General features: G+C 38.8%; 2 protein-coding genes and 1 pseudogene across 2 annotated transcripts in view; 1 reads left to right on the top strand and 2 right to left on the bottom strand.

Annotated features, from left to right (window-relative positions):
* Positions 1–2,549, bottom strand: part of LOC143860102 (SCY1-like protein 2 A) — a 31,725-nt gene extending 29,176 nt beyond the window's left edge. The window contains exon 1 of the mRNA XM_077370622.1: positions 1,887–2,549. Coding sequence (XP_077226737.1) covers positions 1,887–2,375 — 489 coding nt within the window. The 5' untranslated portion in view covers positions 2,376–2,549. The remainder of the gene's footprint in view (positions 1–1,886) is intronic.
* LOC143860308 (putative beta-1,3-galactosyltransferase 14) lies at positions 2,374–10,231 on the top strand (annotated as a pseudogene).
* Positions 10,232–10,588: 357 nt separating this feature from the next.
* On the bottom strand, positions 10,589–18,107 carry LOC143860103 (ketol-acid reductoisomerase, chloroplastic-like). The gene is made up of 10 exons (XM_077370623.1): positions 17,759–18,107; positions 17,582–17,674; positions 14,645–14,710; positions 12,836–12,976; positions 12,442–12,669; positions 12,134–12,251; positions 11,913–12,052; positions 11,652–11,819; positions 11,408–11,563; positions 10,589–11,184 (listed from the first exon to the last, which is right to left on the bottom strand). Exons 1-10 carry the CDS (start codon positions 18,035–18,037, stop codon positions 10,816–10,818), a joined length of 1,758 nt encoding a protein of 585 aa, XP_077226738.1. The 5' UTR covers positions 18,038–18,107; the 3' UTR covers positions 10,589–10,815.
* Between the last annotated feature and the right edge of the window lie 1,824 nt (positions 18,108–19,931).

The raw sequence follows: 19,931 nt of genomic DNA, 5'->3' as shown, positions 1-19,931 counted from the left end.
ACACACATGTCCACCCGTGTCGACACTCATTTGGACACTTTTAAATGTACAGCTATAAGCGTTAGACTTAACATGGGTGTGTGGACACATTTTGGTGCCATATCAAGTGTGACATTCTATTTTATTACTGCACATTGTGTTTACCTCTTTTATTATAAGCTGTTTTTAGCTCTTCTTTAACTAATATTTGATGTTATATCATATATACTTTCTATTTTAGCCGTGTCCTCGTTTCTAGATTTTGGGTTGTTACCGTGTCCAACACTTTGCATCCGTGTCGACACGCGACACTCATGCCTGTGTCCACAAATCATTGGAAATCTCAAAAGATATATTAGCAAGCTATTCCTGTGTTCGTGTCCACAAATCATTGGATATCTCAAAAGATATATTAGCAAGCCAATCAGGAATAGCTTTTTAGGGTTGAATACATATTCCCCCAAAAAACCCAAAGGGAGAAAGGATATTCAAGCCAATTATTCGAGATTCAAGGCTCTTTGGACTGAAAAAGAGATGATGTCCTTTTAGGAAGTTCCCGATGGAACATCTAGGATTTTTTTGCAACACGAACAAAAGAAACGGGCCGTGCAGTTCTTATGACTGCATCTTCGCCCCGAGTTTCAGACTGCTCGTGCAAAAAAATACTAGTTGTGTACAGCTACTTGACCTCTATTCTGTTATGTCTAAATTATCAGAAGTGAAAACTCAGATTCGTACTGAAGCAACAATAGATTTGGTCCACCTTTCTCACAAGATATGGTATTTTTGTGCGGAATGAAAAAGGGCAGCCGCGACAGTGGGACTTGAGTAAGGTCAAGTGCACTTGGAGTTTGGGCATCTAAATTCCAAGTGCAAAAAAGAAAAACAATTGCTCATATTCTTGTCATATTGGACATATCATTACAGAATGTTCTTGGCGACTTGAGGGTCATGGAGGTGGCCAATAGCAGATTTAGGACAATCCACGTGGCAAGTCCCAACTGATGTGAGACTAAAGTCTTTCCAAGTCCAATGAGTTGATGAGAAGAAAAGGGGAAGAATGCAACTCCTTTTTTTTTTTTTTTTTTTTGCAATATCCACTATAAAGTAAAAAATTCAACATCTTTTACTCTCTGCTACCTATCCTTTTAGGCTAATTTTTCTGATTTTATACATCCTCTCTCTTGTTACGCCTGACAGTGTCTTGCCTAGTTGGAGGTTTGGAACTTCATCACATATTGAAGTATATGTTCAACAATTCATTGTTCTAGACGTTCCCGTCTCCATTTGTAGTTTCATAGATCAGATCGATTTTTCAATGTTTCAAACACCAGAGAGAAAGACAGAACCAAACACCTTCATTATATGAGATATGGTGGCCCTATAAGTCAACAAAAAGGCTAATTATTAATCACCTTCTCTAGGTGATACCCTCTACCACAAACCAGTAAATGCTCTTCCCTCATCCTAATGAAGACCTCACCATGGAAACCTCCATTATTCTTTAAGTCACAGCTTCTGCCCCATTGTTCCCTCTTGATTATGACCACCCATATGAGTTATTAGTCCCATCGAAGAGCTGGCAGACCATGCCAAAATCTAATTCAGCTCCTTGAAATCCTCAATTACAAGCAGTACCAATGAGCCCTCTCACATTTTGTCCTCAGCTCACAGATTGAATGCGCCAAGCAATTCTTATTGGCATATTCAGAACTGAAAGAATGCAGCAAACCAAACCCACAATAGATCTCAACAGAGTGTAACAAAATAGAATTTTCCAACGATTTGACGAATTACATCAATTAATCAAATCTACCATCAAATTGTACTCTCCGAGTGTGCATGCTATATTAATAAATTGAGATTCAGAGCATGATCAGAGAAAAGAAAACCTAAACATTACATACCATTCCCTTGAGCTCCTTAGGCACCTTAGCGATATTATCGACATCCCCAAGTGCGTTAGCTATTGAAGCGAAGAGCGGCTCAGTGACCATGGCCATGGCGTTCTTGTTCTCATCGAGCCCCTGCACCACATGGACCACGCCAGGGTGTCGGAGCCGAACGAGGCGGGCCGCGTCGGCCCGGAGGATATCGAAAAAGGAATCCTCGGACGCCTTGGAGAGTCCGGCACGGGCACGGGCCTCCGATAGGGCTCGCTTGTCGAGGAGCCAGACGCAGACGAGTGGGTATTGGGCCGGGACGGATCCTTTGGCCTTGGCAGAGTAGAGCTTCCATGCGAGGCCCGGCCCACCGGATCCGATCTGGTCTAGGAGATCGTAGTCTTGGAGGGGTTTGGGTCCGGTTACCTCTTGGACCGTAGTATGGACCGTTTTCTCGATCACGGCGGCCGTCTTGGCTAGTGCCTGGGTTAGGGTTTTCATGTTCAGGGCCATGGTTGTGAGAAAGAGAAGGGGTAAAGGGGGTGGCAATAACAATAAGAGGGGAATTCTTTGGTTTCTAGGGTTTGGTTTGGTTTGTTCAGGGAGATCTACGCCTGTCAAAAGCTCCCTCCCCCGTCTCCACCTGCGTCTCTCTTTCAGAAATGTTTCAATGCTTGGACAGTCCGGAAGAAAATTAAGATGTTAGTTAATTATTAAGAGGAAATGATATATTTGCCCCATTCTTTTTACTTGGGACAGCCCAATCTAGTGTAAAATAGTAGTCATAATTAAATAGACTTGATAGGGCTGCCCCAAATAAAAAATGGGGGCAAATTTTAATAAGTACAGAGGCTTCTCTTTGACAAATAATTATTTAAAAGGCAGACTGATATTTGCACTTCCATGTTTTCATAATTGCACTAACTCACTTTGTCTTTATTTATTTAACCAGATATCAAATGCTGTTACTATTCACAAAAGACAGCAATTAAAAATAAAAGACAAGGTGAGTTTGTGCAATGATCAAAACATGGTAGTGCCAATATCAGTCGCTTTTAATAAATGACTAAACTTCTACATTAACAGCTCCGTAGACTCAATTATTGTATTTTAGAGTCTAGAAAGGAACGTTACAGATAGTCCGCGTGTATCAAGTTATTTCACTGATCCGCACAATATTAGGGAAAAAATGATACGCGCACTCCCATGTTTTTTTATAATGGTCTCTCTTCGTTTTACTCTTATCTAATAAGCCATTGGTAGCCTTGGGGAAGTCTGATAGCAATAGCTTTAAATAGCTCAATACAAAAGTGTAGAATGAGGAGAGGAGTGTCATTATTAGAACAAGAATAATGCTAAAAAAAGACATGGTCCTTGGGCTCCTTCCCATGTCTTTTTGGAAAACACGTCGAAAACACGTTTGGAAAATAGAGGCGAAAGTTAAAGGGCGCTGATAAATTCGCCCCCTCCCATTCACCCCTTTAACGCATTTTAAACAAAGATCTGTTGTCGTTGAATTTTAACGGCCAGTTACTCGTATTTCCTTCTACTCGCGGGGAGGTTAAAGACTCTCTCATTAGCAGTTTACTGATAGGGGTGCAACTTGGTTGGGTTGGGTTGGGTTGAACCCAAACCAACCCGTGTATCAACCCGATGAAGGATAACCCAACCCAACCTGAAAGATTAATTTCTCAGCCAGAATCCGACCAGATTTCCCAATTTGGGTAGCGTTGAACCGTGTTGTGTTGAGTTAACCCGGTTATGGTGATATCTCTTCCAAATCATGTTTATACGATCTCCCGTGGCAACATGTCGTAAGGCAAGGCCATAAACCCATAGTACTATGACATAAAGACCTTCAACCAAGAGGAAAGTTTCCCAAATTACGCGACTGAAGCAGATAGGAAGTACGTTCGACAGCTGGCTAGCCGCTACCAATTCGAGTTGAAAACAAATTCGAATTCATTCAACGACCAATTCTGACTTTCGTTATAGGAACCTCTTTGAACCCCACTGTAATATTTCAGGTATTTCATTTCATCTTGCTAGCGATGAAAGTCAGTGAAAAGGCAACGAAAAGGTTTCTATGTTCTTAAAAAAAAAAACAGAAAAATGTAGGAAAAAAAAGAAGTTGAGTTTTGATGCGGTCGGGCCACCCCGATATCTCAACCCAAACCCAACCCGACTCAAACACAACCTGGCCCGTGATTTTTCGGGTTGAACCTGACCCGACTTGCACCCCCCTAGTTACTCATGCGACCTCAAGGTGGAGAAACAAAGTCCACATGCCCAATCCTACTCTCTCCCACATTTGAGCAACCAAACAGGGCAAAAGGTGACTATTGGTAAAAGTAACTCAGCCAATCTTATAAGCACCCCTCTCGCTCTCATCACCTCGATAAAAACCCAGTATACGCCAGTTTAGAATGCCTTTTTATAAGGCCACTCACTGTTTAGGAAAATGATATTTACGACCCTTTTTATCACTAAGGACACCCAGCGCCAGTGTACGTTGCAATCAAATCCACTAGATTTTTCTGACATCAAGTACATTAGGCCCCCTTTTTTTCCTGGTGATGAAGATGGGTGTAAATATCACTTCCCACTGTCTATCTTTTGACTGTTGCTTTTCCCAACTTGTGATGTAGAACCTGTCACCTTATCCTAAACCTTTAAAAAGACCTCAATACCTCGAAGCCTCTTTAAATCACTCCTCCCCCAGTCTTCACGACAGGATTTACCATCATTTGTCTCCAATCGTGCCACAAACATAGCAAGAATGCAAAATAACGAAAAATTAATATAATTTAAGTGAAGTCAAAAGAGTTGTTAATATTTTTTTGAAACATTATAAATTTGGATTCAATTCTCAAAATCTGCCAAGGCCGAGGCCGAGGCCATATAGGATAACTACCATATATTGATAATTGCACTAACTCATCATGCCTTTTATTATTCAAACAACCGTCAAAGGTTATTAGTTATTACATTCTCAAAAATTCAAAATACCCTAAGAAGCCAATAAAAAAGAAAAGGCAAGCCGAGTACGTGCTATTATTAAAAGACGGCAGTACAAATATCAGTAGCCTTTTATCGTAGGGACCTGGTAGCAATTATTTAAAAACTAATAATATTTCCTGAATAATATGAAATTCTTAGGGACTAATGACATATATCGAGGAACATTTTTGGGGAAAATCCCTTTATTATTTAAACACCTGTAAAAGGTTATTCAGTTCCCAACAAGCGCCCAGAAGCCGGTTAGAAAAGAAAAGACATGCTGAGTTTGCGCAATTATTAAAACATAAAAACAGTGCCAATATCAGTCTCCAAAACAAAACGTATTTGCTCCCACTCGTGGCTCCAACTGCTGCCTTGAACCCTTCAATTTCTTCCCACAAAACTGAAAATCTTCACCTCTTCAATACGCTCGCAGAAACCCTAATTTCTTATTGCTATGAAAACAGACGAGTAGAAATGCCCAAATTCTTTTACCCGCGCCATTCATGGATTTCTCACAGCCATAGATACTCCATTTCAATCTGCTGCTTCCGGTATTCTCTTTGGATTGATCGCGATCTCGAGGCCCATTTTCAATTATAAATGCCGAGATCTCGAACCTAGATCCGTTTCTATTGCGTGGGAGAATCGGAATAGCGTTGGCGATGTACAAAACTCCGATTCTGATTCCGCATTTCGGAATGGAATAGGAGATTCCAAGAGATACAGAGTGATGGGATTTTGATCGACTGGGAGACGGAGATCTCTGAGGAATTCATGGTTTCCATCTGATCGGCAAGGCCTTCAACGGTAATTTTTTTTTTTTTTTCAACTTCTCGTATAATTATATTTGCATTGAGCAAGAATATTCCTTGTTTTTATTGGAGCACATCAATAAGTCAGTTTTGAATGTTATTGAGATATGAACATTTCTCTTAGATGACTTTGATTCATAATGTTTTGAGAGAGAAGCAACTAGTCTTTTGAATATCCAGAATTAGACTTTCAGTTCAAGGTCTTTTTTTTTTTTTTGGGATGCTACTTTCAGTTCAAGTTTAAGACCATAAACATGTTACTGGTTGCAATAGGTATTCTTGCTTTTTCTTGTTCTTTTTTGTGAAAATGTGAAATTGAAGCTGGCTGGAGTTGATTGTATTTAAGGGGATTCTTTGTGTTTGGTTAATTCTAGTTTGTAACGAAAAAAGAAGAAAATATCCTAGTTTGATGGATGTAACACCAGGTGGAATTGAAGAATTTCTTCGGAATCCTACAAGATCATTTCGTTCTTTGTTCTCCGACAGATAGGGTCTGAATCCTAATGAAAGGTCCACTAGAGATCAGAAATTACTGAAGCAACATGGTTGTGCATACATGGCATTATATATGAGACTTAAATTACATTTTATACTCCCAGGAAGCACCGAATAACCTGATTTTAATCAGGGATTTAGGTAATGATGTCTTTATTGCTTCCTCTCTTTTTTCTTCTTCATGTAGCCATAATATGAAGAAAATCAGCACGTAGCAAGAATTCTTGGCAGGAATTGTTAGACTTCTTCAATCTTTTGTTGAGAATTACCGAATTTGTTGTTATTGGATAGCAATGGCGAAGACTGTTATCTCGAACAGCTCGTTGTTAATCAATACCTGTCTATGTCAAGTTCTTCTCACTTCCACCTTTATGAGTTGCAGTTTGGAAGAAGAAACTGGTTTGGCTTTCAGATTTGTAATTGGAAAAACCAACGATCAATTGAAAATGTCCAACCTCAGAAAGGAGGTACAAGAATATGATGACTTCATTCTCTTAGACATTGAGGAAGAATACAGCAAGCTTCCTTATAAAACTTGAGACCTACATTATCTTAGACGAAATCAATACTACTGGTACTTTAATTTTTTGCTTGGCACAAACAATAATCACATCCTGCCATTCTAGGTTAGCTTTCTTCAAAGCTGCTTATGCACTTTTTTATTCTGAATTCTACGTTAAAGCTGATGATGACATTTATTTGAGGCCAGGTAAATTGTCTTCTGGGGATTATTTCTTAAACTTGCTATTTGATGTAATTGCTGTCTAGTGGTTGAGTTCATCTTTGTTTCTTTTAATGTCAGATCGCCTTTCATTACTCTTGGCAAAGGAGTGGTCTCACCCTCTCACTTACCTTGGATGCATGACAAAGGGGCCAGTTTTTACTGATCCAAAACTCAAATCGTTAGTCCTGTAGTCTTCTTTTAATGTTGAAATTAATCTCACTGGTTTTCCTTAACTGCCTGTGGTTACCTCAATCTCTCCTCAGACACCTCTCTTAAAGTTAAAAGAATATTAGCGATTTGATATAGATGGAAGCCATTAGGAATTTCAGCCATTTTGATAAATGAAGTGACCAGATATTGTGCATTTATGCAGGTATGAGCCTCTATCTTATTTGCTTGGGAAGGAGTATTTTCTCCATGCTTATGGCCCAATATATGCTCTTTCTGCAGATGTCGTTGCAAGCTTGGTTGCTTTAAAAAACAACAGGCAAGTTCAATACTTCTAAAGAGTTAGACATTCTTCCCTCATCTACACTCACCCCACACGTATCCCTTCCCTCCATACACACAGAAATGGAAAGATAGGTACTGCATCTAAGCATAATCTTTTCTTTCTCCACGTGTATTCATTTAATTGAAGCCATATTTCTTACTGCTGAATTTCATTGCAGAAAAGAGTTCTATGGTTTTCTTCATGTTACTTTTAAATCCAATGTTGGCTTCTTTTGTGGCCACGTTTTGCCTGATGTTTATATGAATTAAACATATGATATATTTTGGCTTGTGCTTAATCCCAACTTCTGAGACTTACCATTTTTATCCCTCACTTTCCATCAACCAGCTCCCTCCCTCCATGCCCTTTCCCCCGCCCTTGACATCCATTGTCTCGTGATTGTCCATTTTGAACTTCTGAAGACGGCAATCCCTTGTTTCTCATTGCCTATCCTTCTATCTCCCATGATGACATTTCGATTGAAGTGAAGGGATTGGAGTTGGAGAATTAAGGTCTCAACTTCTGTTCCCAAAGCTAATTTTGATGGTAGCACTGGAAACCATTTTAAGGGAAGCTTTGAAGGTGATATATTATTGAGAATAGTTCTTTTCTACAGAAGCCAATGAGCTTGCCCATAGCAATGTCACTCGTGATAAGTTTTTCATTAGCGACTCTTTTCTGCCATAACAGCTTGCCATTTGTTCCTCTTTCCCTTCACTTTATGCGTTTATCTTCTTTCTTTTTCATTAGTAGCCACCTAGGTCTCTCTCTAATGGTAAACTTCTCTCTTTTAAATGAAGTTTTTACCACCGTTAAAAAAAAGGGAAATGATGAATGCTCCCCTCTTGAAGTGACATGATTGCCACGTACAATGCAGCTGGGTGTCCCAAGTGATGAAAAGGGGTGCATTTATCATTTCCATAAATTAAAAAAAGGCTTGTTTTGGTGCCATGGGGGTTGAAGATCGAACTGGGTACACAGATGGGTTGAAATCAAGACTGTTCTTTGACTGTCTCTCAACTTTTGCCACAAAAGACAAAGCTATTTTGGTGGTAGACCAGTGGAAACCTTTTTAATGCTAGCTCTGGAAGTTATTTTACTGAGAGCACTAGTTTGTTTTGTTGTTATGGGGGCTGTACTGGGTAGACTAGATGGAATGAAAGTGGAAGCTGAACCCACTTTCATTGGGTTCTCTAGATTTGTGCTATGCTGTGTATTGAGTTGTTTCTGGCAGTGTGCAGATAGAACTGAACTTCTAAAATGGCATCAGTCATCATGCCGATCTTTGACTCCCTCAGGTCCACAACTCATTGTCTCATATCGATTCAGTTGTGTATTAGATGGCTAATTTCAAATTTTGTAGGTGTTCATTTATGAAGGCTTGCTTTGGTATATTCCCTTTTCTGTTACTAATGAATATAATCTTCACAACATAAAGGAACAAATGCTAGTAACCAACTCAGACTTTGTATTCTTGAAGAAATCGGTACGAAGATGTCTAAGCTGTTCAACGTAGCAAGCCACATGGAAGCATCAAAAACCAAAATTAGAACAAATACCTCTAACATGTTAAGATTTGTCTAATGCCTTAGGGGTTGTTTTCCCTAAGTACACAATAAAGATGGAATAAGATAGATGGAAATACATCTTTGTTGTTGTTTTTTCCCCTGAAAGAATACTTTGTTGTTGTTTTTGTTGTATTTTGACATCTGGGATATGCATGACAACCTTTTTTTTCTAACTCTAAGCTGGCTAAGAGCTATTTGGATGTGGAATATTTGGATCAAGCTATTTGCCTTAATTTTTTACATTGTTGCAATAGTTGACCCTCACCAGAACATTCAGCACTACTGAAATTATCTTCAACTTCTTACAAAATACGACATGGGTTTAATCTCCTGCAATGTTACATTCCATATATAATAATTACATTTTGTTTAAGGTTGCAGTTTCCGAATGTTTAGCAATGAGGATGTAACCATTGGAGCATGGATGCTTGCAATGAATGTCAACCATGAGAACAATCGAGCACTTTGTGAACCAAACTGTACACCATCATCCATTGCTAGTGTGGGATATTCCCAAGTGTTCAGGTTGGTATCATGCTTCCTCCATTGTCTGTGAGACCCTTACATTAGTAATTCTGTTTTTTTATATTCGTGCCAGATACCTTTAAATTTGTTACTCAGTCCGATTTACTAACATAACTAGTCAGACTTCACTAATTTCACTTGAATTGGAGGCTATGTTGCATCTGGTGTCGGAATGAGACACGGATATCTGACTGTCGGATTTGATAAACCTCAAAATGTAAGATCCGTGGATTTGCCAAAATATTTTAATTACTTCTCGAATTTTAAATTTTTACGTTATAATATAATTATAATAAGTAATATATTGAAAATTTAAACGGGTTAAGTAAATATGATGTTTTATTTACATATAAAAACTTGCTATTAAAATGGATAAAACTTAACATACAGTAATTGTTGTAGTAAAATTCAGGGAAAAAAAAAGGTTAAAGAGATCTGGAAGTGTTGCAGAGATTCCTCGAGTACTGGAGTATAACAAGCGCACTTTGTCCATTCATATGAATTTGTGTAACATAGATGGGAGGTTTCTAAGAAACACCTAAGATTGCATAGGGTGCAACTTTTTTTGAAAATTTTGCCTGCCAATTTCTTTAGATACATTAGAAATAGGCACAATCGACATGGATAATTGGATATGGATACTTACCAGTTCTCTTCAAGCAGGTCTCTGCGATCCAGAACACAAGATGTTAAGACTCCACCAAATGTAAAGCTGCTCGAGTGGCCCAACTTCAGTTTCCCACGACTAGCAAATATTCTTTTGCCTCATCACCTCCTTAATTCAGGTATTACGAAGAAGCACTTACTGTGCATGAACATAGGTGTAAGCATTATTGAGGTTATCATTAAATAAAACCATTATTGAGGCCATGCAAAATCTACTTGATTCCAGGTGAGCTTGTGAGCTTGGCTGGAGTGCTCTTGTATTGTACTGCAGACCGGAAATTCAGCTCAGTTGAAACTATTCAAAGTGGACACTTCCATTGCACCAGCATGCAATTTATGGATTGACTCAGCCTTGACTCACTCTTTAGATATACATTTCAATCTGGGCGGCACACCAGCATCCCCGAGCTGGAACTATAGTGTACCCAAGCACTGTTAGATTTTGAATGGAAAACAGATGGTGAATTTACACACCAAGTGTCTTTGCTCAAATACTAGCACAAAATCAGGCCTGTAGTCTGGCATTGTCATCCACAGATACATTAATGTTCAATACTACATAGATAGTTTATAGTTGAAACTATAGTTGAAACTCCTTGGATTTTACTCTGAGGCACACAGGAACTTGGACAAAGATTTTCTCCCTAAAAAGGAAAATCTTCATAGTTTAATTGGTAGACTGGCGCAGCTCTGGACGTACAAAATCTGCATCTTGCGGAACTGATATGTCAACAGTCGGCCTCAATTGCGCACAGACTTCAATGGCACTGTGAACAGGGTCAGAAAAGAAGTTGTTAAGGAGGTCCTGGTCTATGGAAGAACCATTATCCACGGCCACATAAGCCTGTTGGGTCAGTACGTAATCAAAACGGGGAGCCCACTTTCTTGATCCTAATCTTGCCGTTGTGGAGCAGTTATCGACCATGAACGAGACTCCACGTGCATGCATAAAGGGGTTCAGTGAGTCCACTGCCTCGATAACACTCTCATTGATGATCTCCGAGTATGAATGTCCCTTCTTCCTCAAGACTTCAATCTGCATTATTAATGGGTTACAAGTATGAAAATATGCAGACACTCAATTTAACTTCCAACATATTAAGGCCTTGTTTGTTTTGGATTTTGAGAACCAATTGAGTCCAAAACGGATTATTGGACTCAAAATTACATAAATTTGAATCCAATAATCAGTTTTGGACTCACAATAGGTTCTCAAAATCCAAAACAAACAGGGCCTAAAATTTTCAGATCAATCTTACTTGAGCCATCATCAATGCCACAAAAACACCAGCAGTGAAGGGATGCAAGGGACCCAAGTCGCCTTCAGGCCGTGTTGCTCGAACTTGTTCACCAACTTTCCACATCCGTGTCTGATCAATTTTACCCATCGGAAAAGCTGGTAGCCCTTCTTTTTCCTGTCAATAAATGCCATAACATTACCCCTTGTCTAAGTTCCATAACAAAAGGATGGAAATAAAGCTTTAATGGGTGAGAGTTACGCACAGAGAATCGACGCCCAGCCAAGACAACACTGCGAATCTCATTCCCACAGGCGACATCCTCATAGCACTCATACAGAATGTCCATGCAAGGATAGTATGATGCACTGTACGCAGCCTGAAATTCATTTTTCCCATCCTCGGACAAAGACTTATACACAGATAGCATGCCCTGCAAGAAACAAACAAATTTGCATGTGAGTATATTTTAAATATAAAAGGTGAAGAGTGAAGCATTCAAGGTTCCAAAAACAGGATTAGCAACCTTTGTTGAAATGGTCCTTGATACTATTCCTGTTATGCACTCCACGGTGTTCTTGTAAGCCAGGTCTTCACTCATTCCATGTTCGGTGAACCTTCTAAACAAGGACTCCACGATTCCATGCACAGCTCCAAGTAAAATGCCTGAAGAAAAGAAGGCAATTAGACAATCAATATGAAATAAATCGAGAAGCCTAAAACTTCATTGATGAACACAAAACTCACCACGCTCCCCAAATATGTCACTCTTGTACTCCTGCTCCAATGTAGTGGCAAATGTAAAAGGAGAACCAAGAGCAATCGACCATCCTAGGGCCACATCTGTAGCTTTGCCATCAACATCCTGAACAATATAGAAAGGATATGAGAGAGAGTAGAAAGCAACTACAGGACACATATTGACTTATTTTCATGAAACTTTTTTTTTTCAAGGATGAATAAAAGTGGCCAACAATTTAAGAAGGCGGTAATAAAAGGCACTAGTTACAAAGCAAACAAGAAATGCAAACAGACAGATAGAGTCAAGAAGACACCTGGTGAACAGCAAAACTAGAATTGATCCCTGCACCATTTATTTCCTTGCCCTGAACGTACAACCTCCTTACGGAAGGACCCATTCCCTTTGGGCATACAGCAATCACACTGATGTTCTTGGGGAAATCAAGCCCTGCAGATTGTAAATGCCCAAGGAGAAAGCCATGTGACAGCCCAAGGATGCTGTTTGGTTTCATGTGAGAAAATACTGTCTCATAATTATCTGCCTGCAGCACAATTGCTACAATATTACCATCGCATAATTCCATGGAATGTTTAAACCCACCTTCAGAAGATAATAAATGAGCACAAGTAATGATCCAGATAATAATCCATAAGAAAGGGACAAGCCTAAGTGACAGATAATATAGGTTCTTCGTGTCTCATTCTAACCTGGGCAGCATCAGAAATCAATAGCAACAGAAGGTCACTGCCTGAAACAGTTTCCCAAATATCACCCAAAGTACCATTTTCTTCTGTAAATCCAGCAGCACGCGCTTCAGCAAAGGAACGAGAACCTTTCCTCAATCCAATCTGCATTGAGAGAACAACTGCATACTATAAATTTTCATGGAAGTGACATGACAAAGTACCTACTTTGAAAAGGTGTAATCCACATAATATTGCGATAAAGAAAACTTATTTAACAGATTGTCAATTATGGAAGAATGTACAAAAAGCTAGAAGCTTATCATCATTAATAAAACAAAGCCAGAAAAAGCTACAACCTTCCAAACATCAAGTAATAACAGTAAGGAATGATGAGGAATAGGAAGATTTAAGGAAATCAGTACACATGGGCCAAGACTCATTGAGTCATCACAATCGACAGCTTGAAAGGGCTTCTGTAAAGGACATGTACATTTTTTTTGAATGGTAGGATATGTACATTATTATTTTTTTCTCATTTGCTTTTTTTCTCTTTTCTTTTGGTCTGGTAGCAGAAATTTTAGATGTCAAAAGAACTTGCCAAGTGAATTCAAATTGTAGATTCCACCCTCATCAAGAGGCGGGCCAGATTCAGGTATGGAATCAATCGAATTCATGACTGTTCATAATAAAATGCATTTTTCCCAACAAAATAGACAGCCGGTTGTTTGCTCCCAGATTTTTAAAGCATGAATATAGGTGCACTCTCTATCCCTTTGGCTGACCAATCGGTGATTATAAAGGAACAATTGTGTTGGTGGAAGGTCAGAAACTGGTAGAAAGAGCTGTAATAACAATCTTCTAATAGAAGGTGTCAATAGAACATTCAAGGAATCACAATCTCCTAATAGAAGGCGACTTGAGATAATATTCCAGCCTTAACACAACAGAAGCAAGTAATCTGAAAATTAGCATTACTATCAGTGAATCTGGGAATAGAATTATTATTTTTTATGACATAGGGCATCCCCACCCCAATTTTTTTGACAGCTATAGTCTGTGGAGAAGGAAACATCTCCTTCTCAAAAGAAAATACAAGAATAGAGTGGGACCAGAGGAGCTCTGTATCAAAACATCCAATCCGGTAAACGCCAACTAATTCAGATGATAAAAATCAGAAAAGTCACCTGAAACTGTAAGTTTTAATATTAGCATTTCAAAAGCCAAATGAGAAACTTCAGTCTTGGAAGTGTCACATCATCAACATTCCCTTAATTGAAATATTATATCTCTAGAAGATTTTTACTTATTATGGAGACTACCATGTTTCTAGGAGAAAATACCGATTTATGGTTCAATGCTCCCCAACTAGAAGTGTAACGTACATGTGTAAATGTGCGTCCAAAATATTTGAATCCTTTTTAGCAGAAACAGAAGTTTTTATATTAAAAAAACAGAAAATAAACCAGGGGACAGCACTCCCAAATCCCAACAACAACATCCGATGTCCAAGGCAAAGAAGAAACTAATACCAAATAACTTTCAAATATCCCTTAAAAAATTCAATAAAGATTAAATGTATGTCCCGGCAATCAGAAGAAAAGACATAAAGGTCTGCATGATGCATATGTATACAAATCTGGCGTATAATATATATCTCCTTTGCTTTTGGATCATAAGCTGATACGAACCTGCTAAAATAAAAGACACCAACAACAGTTTAAACATAAAAGAAAATACAGAATATTTTATAAATACGCTCATGCATCCAATGCACAACCACTGGTCAAGGCTAAATTTTTAAAATACTCTGAAAAATAAAAGCAAACTCACCTTAACCACGATATCAGACTTTGCCACCGCAAGTGAATCCCTCAAGTTCTGAGCTTGGGCAGGACCCTGAACAGAAAAAAGGAAACTTGTTTTAAAACCAGTAATCATTTACAAGACATGACTATTACATTGAATATAATAATTATAGGATGCCACTTCTCCGCATAAAGAGAACAGTCCATCTCTTGAGAAGAATAAATCAAATGCTAGAAATACCACATTCAAATTCATAAAGAAAAAGAAAAGAATAAAAAAAATGTGCAATATCTGAACTGATGAAGCATTTGTGTATAAGAATCACAAATATGAAAGAAAAGGCACTTAGATTCAGGTTATTTCCCTATGAGGTAGAGAACAATTCATAAAAATAGGAAGAGCCGAACAGATAATATGAAATGCACCTATATTGGGCCCACCCAAGTGATGCTGGCATGATTTGATCATCAGTCGAGTATGCCATGCCATAGAGATGCCTTGGCCTAAAAATTGCACTCATGGTTCTATCACAAACATTTGAGTGGATGTATAAAGGTACAGCATTGCTTAATTCTTTCTAGTAGTCCATTCGCAGGCCACTGATCGAACAAGAGGGACCATTAAATAAGTAACATTCTATCTCGCTGTGTCCTTCCTCATAACCACTCATCCTGTAGGGCACGTCTAGTTGCTTTCTTTCTATGGAAAGCACAAGAAAAGCCTCCAAATTTTTGTTTTCTCAACACTTCTCGCATTCGGGTGGATGAAAAGAGAAACCATGAAAGCCAACGCTACGGAGGCAGAGGTGAGAGTAGTTCACCAAGGTCTTAAAGTTATTAGCAAGAGACCAATGTGTTAGTTGAAGGAGACTCTTTGAATATTATCAAGTGGCTTAAAACTTAAAAGATCTCAAAAGCCCCCGTGGCGGTTTGATCATATCTTTGATGAAATGTTTGATTGGTTGGCACCTTACTCATGTTCTTTTCTTCATGTTCACCGCTCAGCCAACCAGGTGGCCGGTCTTTTAGCTAGAGAAGGAGTCTCTAAAGATGCCCCGGCTTTATATTAGAGTGGTACAAAAATTCGACTAAAGGGAGCACCATATCCCATTGCTTAGGCATCTTTCCCTACCAAGCTTCGTAGAAGATTGTCCAAAGTTTCATTCACCACATCGGCTTGACCATCCCTTTGAAGGCGGTATGCGCTATTACAAAGCAAATCAGTCCCAAGTCTCTTCCATAAACATCTCCAAAAATGACCAAGAAATTCGATATCACAATCCGACATAATTGATTTGGGCATGCCATCATATTTAACTACATCATGAAAATAAAGATTAACATCATGTGAAGCATCCATGGTGTTTTTAGATAGTATGAAATGTGCCATTTTAGAAAATCAATCAACAACAACAAAAGTGGATCGATATATCGTTGAGTTCTTGGCACTCCAACCACAAAGTCTATGTTAATGCCTTCCCACAGAGCTTTGGGAATTGGCAATGGGGTGTAGAGACCGGTATTTCGAACTTGTCCTTTCAAAGTTTGACATAATGATTCACATCGCAGTAGATCGTTGGCCAAAAGTACTTCTCCTTCACCAAGAGATTGGTCTTGTCACATTCGAAATGTCTACCCATGCCACAAAAATGTACTTTTGAAAGAACATTTGGGTATGCATAAGTGGGTTCTCTAAAAGATGAAATCATCATAAGGAGAAAATTTCATTGCAAACTTTGCATAATTTCCAAATCTCAAAAAATCTAGGAAATTGTTTGATTTCAACAACTCCAATAAGTCGCATGGTCATGGAGTTTAGAAGCACAACACACGTCCACCAAAATGCATCTGCCACTTGATTAAGTCACTCATAATTGTGCTTCAACACAAATGGAAATTCTTGTATTAAAGAGACCCACTTTGCATGTCTCCTAGTAAAACATCCTTGAGTGTTAATGTGCTTTAGTGCTTTCATTCTCAGAATTCAAAATGATGCAAAGAACCAAAAGACATGAGCAAAAGAGAAAGAGATGGGATAAAAATAAACAATCGAAGACAAGTTAAACCTTCAATATTCATTAATCAAAAAAGAAAAATATCCAAAACTCCTTTACACCCTTTCTTACTTCTTTTATAGTCCCACATATCACAACTTCTCCCCCACAATTACCAGCAGAGCAACAGCTACTGCCATTTTCAAGGTAGCCAAAATATAATTCCAATGCAAATCATGACTTGCTAAACATTAATTAGTAGGCAAAAAGTGTTACAAGAATAAATATAGAATGAACTCCAACTAACCATTCCAAAAAGTAATAATTAAATGAACTTCAACTAACTAGGCTCCTTTAATTTCTTTGGTTGACCAAAGACTTATCAAATCTCCATGATTTCCACCTAGATGCCCACATGGTGATGACATTGTTAGGTCCAGTTGTAAAAGGTTGCACTATTAGAACCATTTTGGCTAAACGCATGTTGCTAGAAATGGCCCTTAAAAAAACTAGATGTGAAGAAAGCTTTTCTACATGGAGACTTAAAAGAAGAGGCTACTGCATAGGATCTTGGTTTTGAGGATCCTAAATTGATTCACAATGTACGCAAATTCAAGAAAGCAAGATATTGGTTAAAACAAGCCCACCTAAGCATATTCTAGGCCACTATAACAAAAAAAAAAAAAAAATTTGTGAAGTGCAAAGGTCAAACTCTACTACTAGAAAAAAATACAGAAAAGACAATACTACTACAGACCCAAAAATGCTTTCCACTGTTTGGTTGCAGTAAACATCATAAGAGAACAACGGTGTCGTAGTCAATAAATATTCTATGCACAAGGCATCGTAAATGAGAAAGGAGACGACTTGAATAGGGAAAAGATAGAATGAAAATACAAGTACAATGCCCAAACTCGAAGACGAATGTAATTTGCATCTTTAAAAGGATAAAGAGAAGAAAAATTCACCTGAGAGCCCCACCCGAGTACGCCGATCTGCTTAATCCCCTTAAACGCATCAGGAAGCAAATGGAATAGATCTCTCCCTCCTCTAACAATATACTGAAAACACCAAAAAAACAATAATGAAATCAACAAACCCAATACATTTCAGGGGAAAAAAAGAAGAAGTTAAGCTAGGTTTACCTCGTCTTGGCCTGCGAGAGTGACTTTCTCCTTCTTGAAGACGGAAGTACCGAAATCGAGAGAGATCGAGGGTTTGATGGCGGGCATGGAGACCATGCGAGCTCCAACGATGGAGGAGGAGGAGGTGGCATTTGTTGAGATCCGAGAGAGGAGAGGCTTTAGGGTTTTAGAAGAGGAGGAGAGGAACCCTAACCCTAACCCTAGGGTTTTGGGAGCTGGTTTTAGGGTTTTGGAAGGAGAAGGGGCTACGGATGAGGAGAAAAAAGGAGCGGACGCCATTGCGGAAGAATAGGTAGAGAAAATGTGATAAAAAGGGGTGCGTTTCTTCTTTTAAACCTAAAACTCCATCTTATAATTTTTGTCTCTTAGGACGCATCCTTATTTGACAAATACATAGATGGAGAAGATCTTGCAAGATTAAAATATTAAGGAGGTTCCAAAAAGTCAGTCTTAGGTACTGAAGGCTTTATGAAAAACATAGGGCGCTGATTTTTTCGTCCCCACTCTAGGATAATACGCCCCACTGTTAACGTGAATTGTGGGCCAGACTTGTCCTTTCCAGACTTTTCCTTTAACGCTTTTGACGTCAAATCACGATAAAAGTCGGGCGTATTATCCTACAGGGGGGCAAAAAAATCATCTTAAAATATTAAGGAGGCTGCAAAATGCCAAAATGTCAGTCCTAGGCTTCATGGAAAAACAATGCTGCCGTAGGGTTTTAGCCATCTCTCTCAACATAACTATGCCCAATAAGTAAATGTTTTAGATAAGGAAATGATAAACTCGCCCCCATTTTTGCTTGGGACAGCCCTCTCCAGTGTACAAGAAAAGTGATAAATACACTAGAGGGGGCTGTCCCAAGTAAAATAATGGGGTGAATATATCATTTCCATTTAGATCTTCAAAAATGAAGGACCCCACCATAGTTTTAAAAAAAATATACAACCTCAGATCTATAACAGGGATTTGCTAGGGTCCATGGCAAAAGGCTTTTCGCGGGACGTTTATTGCATGAGAGAGCAGCCACATAAGCTCTCTTTTCAACAAATTCTGTCATTATTCATGAGGTGGCTGGTCTCAATGCAACAAACATTCCGTGAAATGCCTTATGCATTGGACGCTAGCAAATCCCCCATAAAAATCATAAGGGAAATGACATATTCGCCTTTTTTTTTTTTTTTTTACCTGGGACAGCCCCCTCGTGATGTACACGAGAGGACATCACGAGGGGGCTCTCCCAAGTTAAAAAAGGGGCAACCTTATCACTTCCGTATATAAGGAAACAATGTTGCCACGTGCAAATTGATTTGGTGAATCAACATGTTTAACATGCATTCGTTCAAGGTTCCGAAAACTTGACTGGATCTTCAGAATCCATGGAGGAAAAAGCAAGAAAAGAAATCGAACTCACTTAACATGGGAGTGTTGGCCAATAATTGGTTGGGGACCTCGCCATCGTTTGTCACCATCTGAAAAGAAAAGGGCCCAAGTATAGTGCCTAGACATTTCGAGCGGAGCATTTATTTCTCATGTATAACTTCCACACCTCAAAGCAACAACAATAATGGAACCCTAGTTTGCTCTGCTCCTCTCTTGAAGCAACAGGTTGCAAGCTTCTATTCCAACATCCCTCTCTGGCCTACCAACGCCTCTTCTTGTGGATATCTCGACCCACGGAATGATATTTTCAACTCCAGCTGCTTATACGACAAAAAAAGAGAACCCAGCACACACCGAGTAACACAAACACTGAAGAACTCTGTTTCGTCCCAACACGTAGGGCAGAGTTGACAACCATGGAAATTTTGGTTTGTAGGCTATTCACCATAAACTCTTACAAATGCATGCATGCGGCCCATCATAATGTTCAAAGTACCACCCATGAATGATCTAATACCTTAATGGATAATATTCATAGGTGATTGATATCTACACTACCAGATTTTGATAATTGCACTACTCTCTTTGTTTTACAGCTTTAATTAGTTTTCCATGAATTTTACAATCCCTGAGATGCTATCAACATCTAATCAGAAAACGTTAGCTTTTCACTGCTGTCACAAGACTCAAAGATGCTATCACAATCTAATCAGAAAACGTTAGCTCTTCACTGCTGTCACAATACTCAAAGATGCTATCAACATCTAATCATAAAAGTGTAAAACCAAATGAG

Source organism: Tasmannia lanceolata, unplaced genomic scaffold (genome assembly GCF_043159265.1).
Source record: "Tasmannia lanceolata isolate RefF3 unplaced genomic scaffold, GAP_Taslan_0.1 ptg000037l, whole genome shotgun sequence".
NCBI classification, from domain to species: Eukaryota; Viridiplantae; Streptophyta; class Magnoliopsida; order Canellales; family Winteraceae; genus Tasmannia; species Tasmannia lanceolata.
The sequence above is the reverse complement of the archived record's forward strand: the minus strand, read 5'-3'. Positions and strand labels throughout refer to the sequence as shown.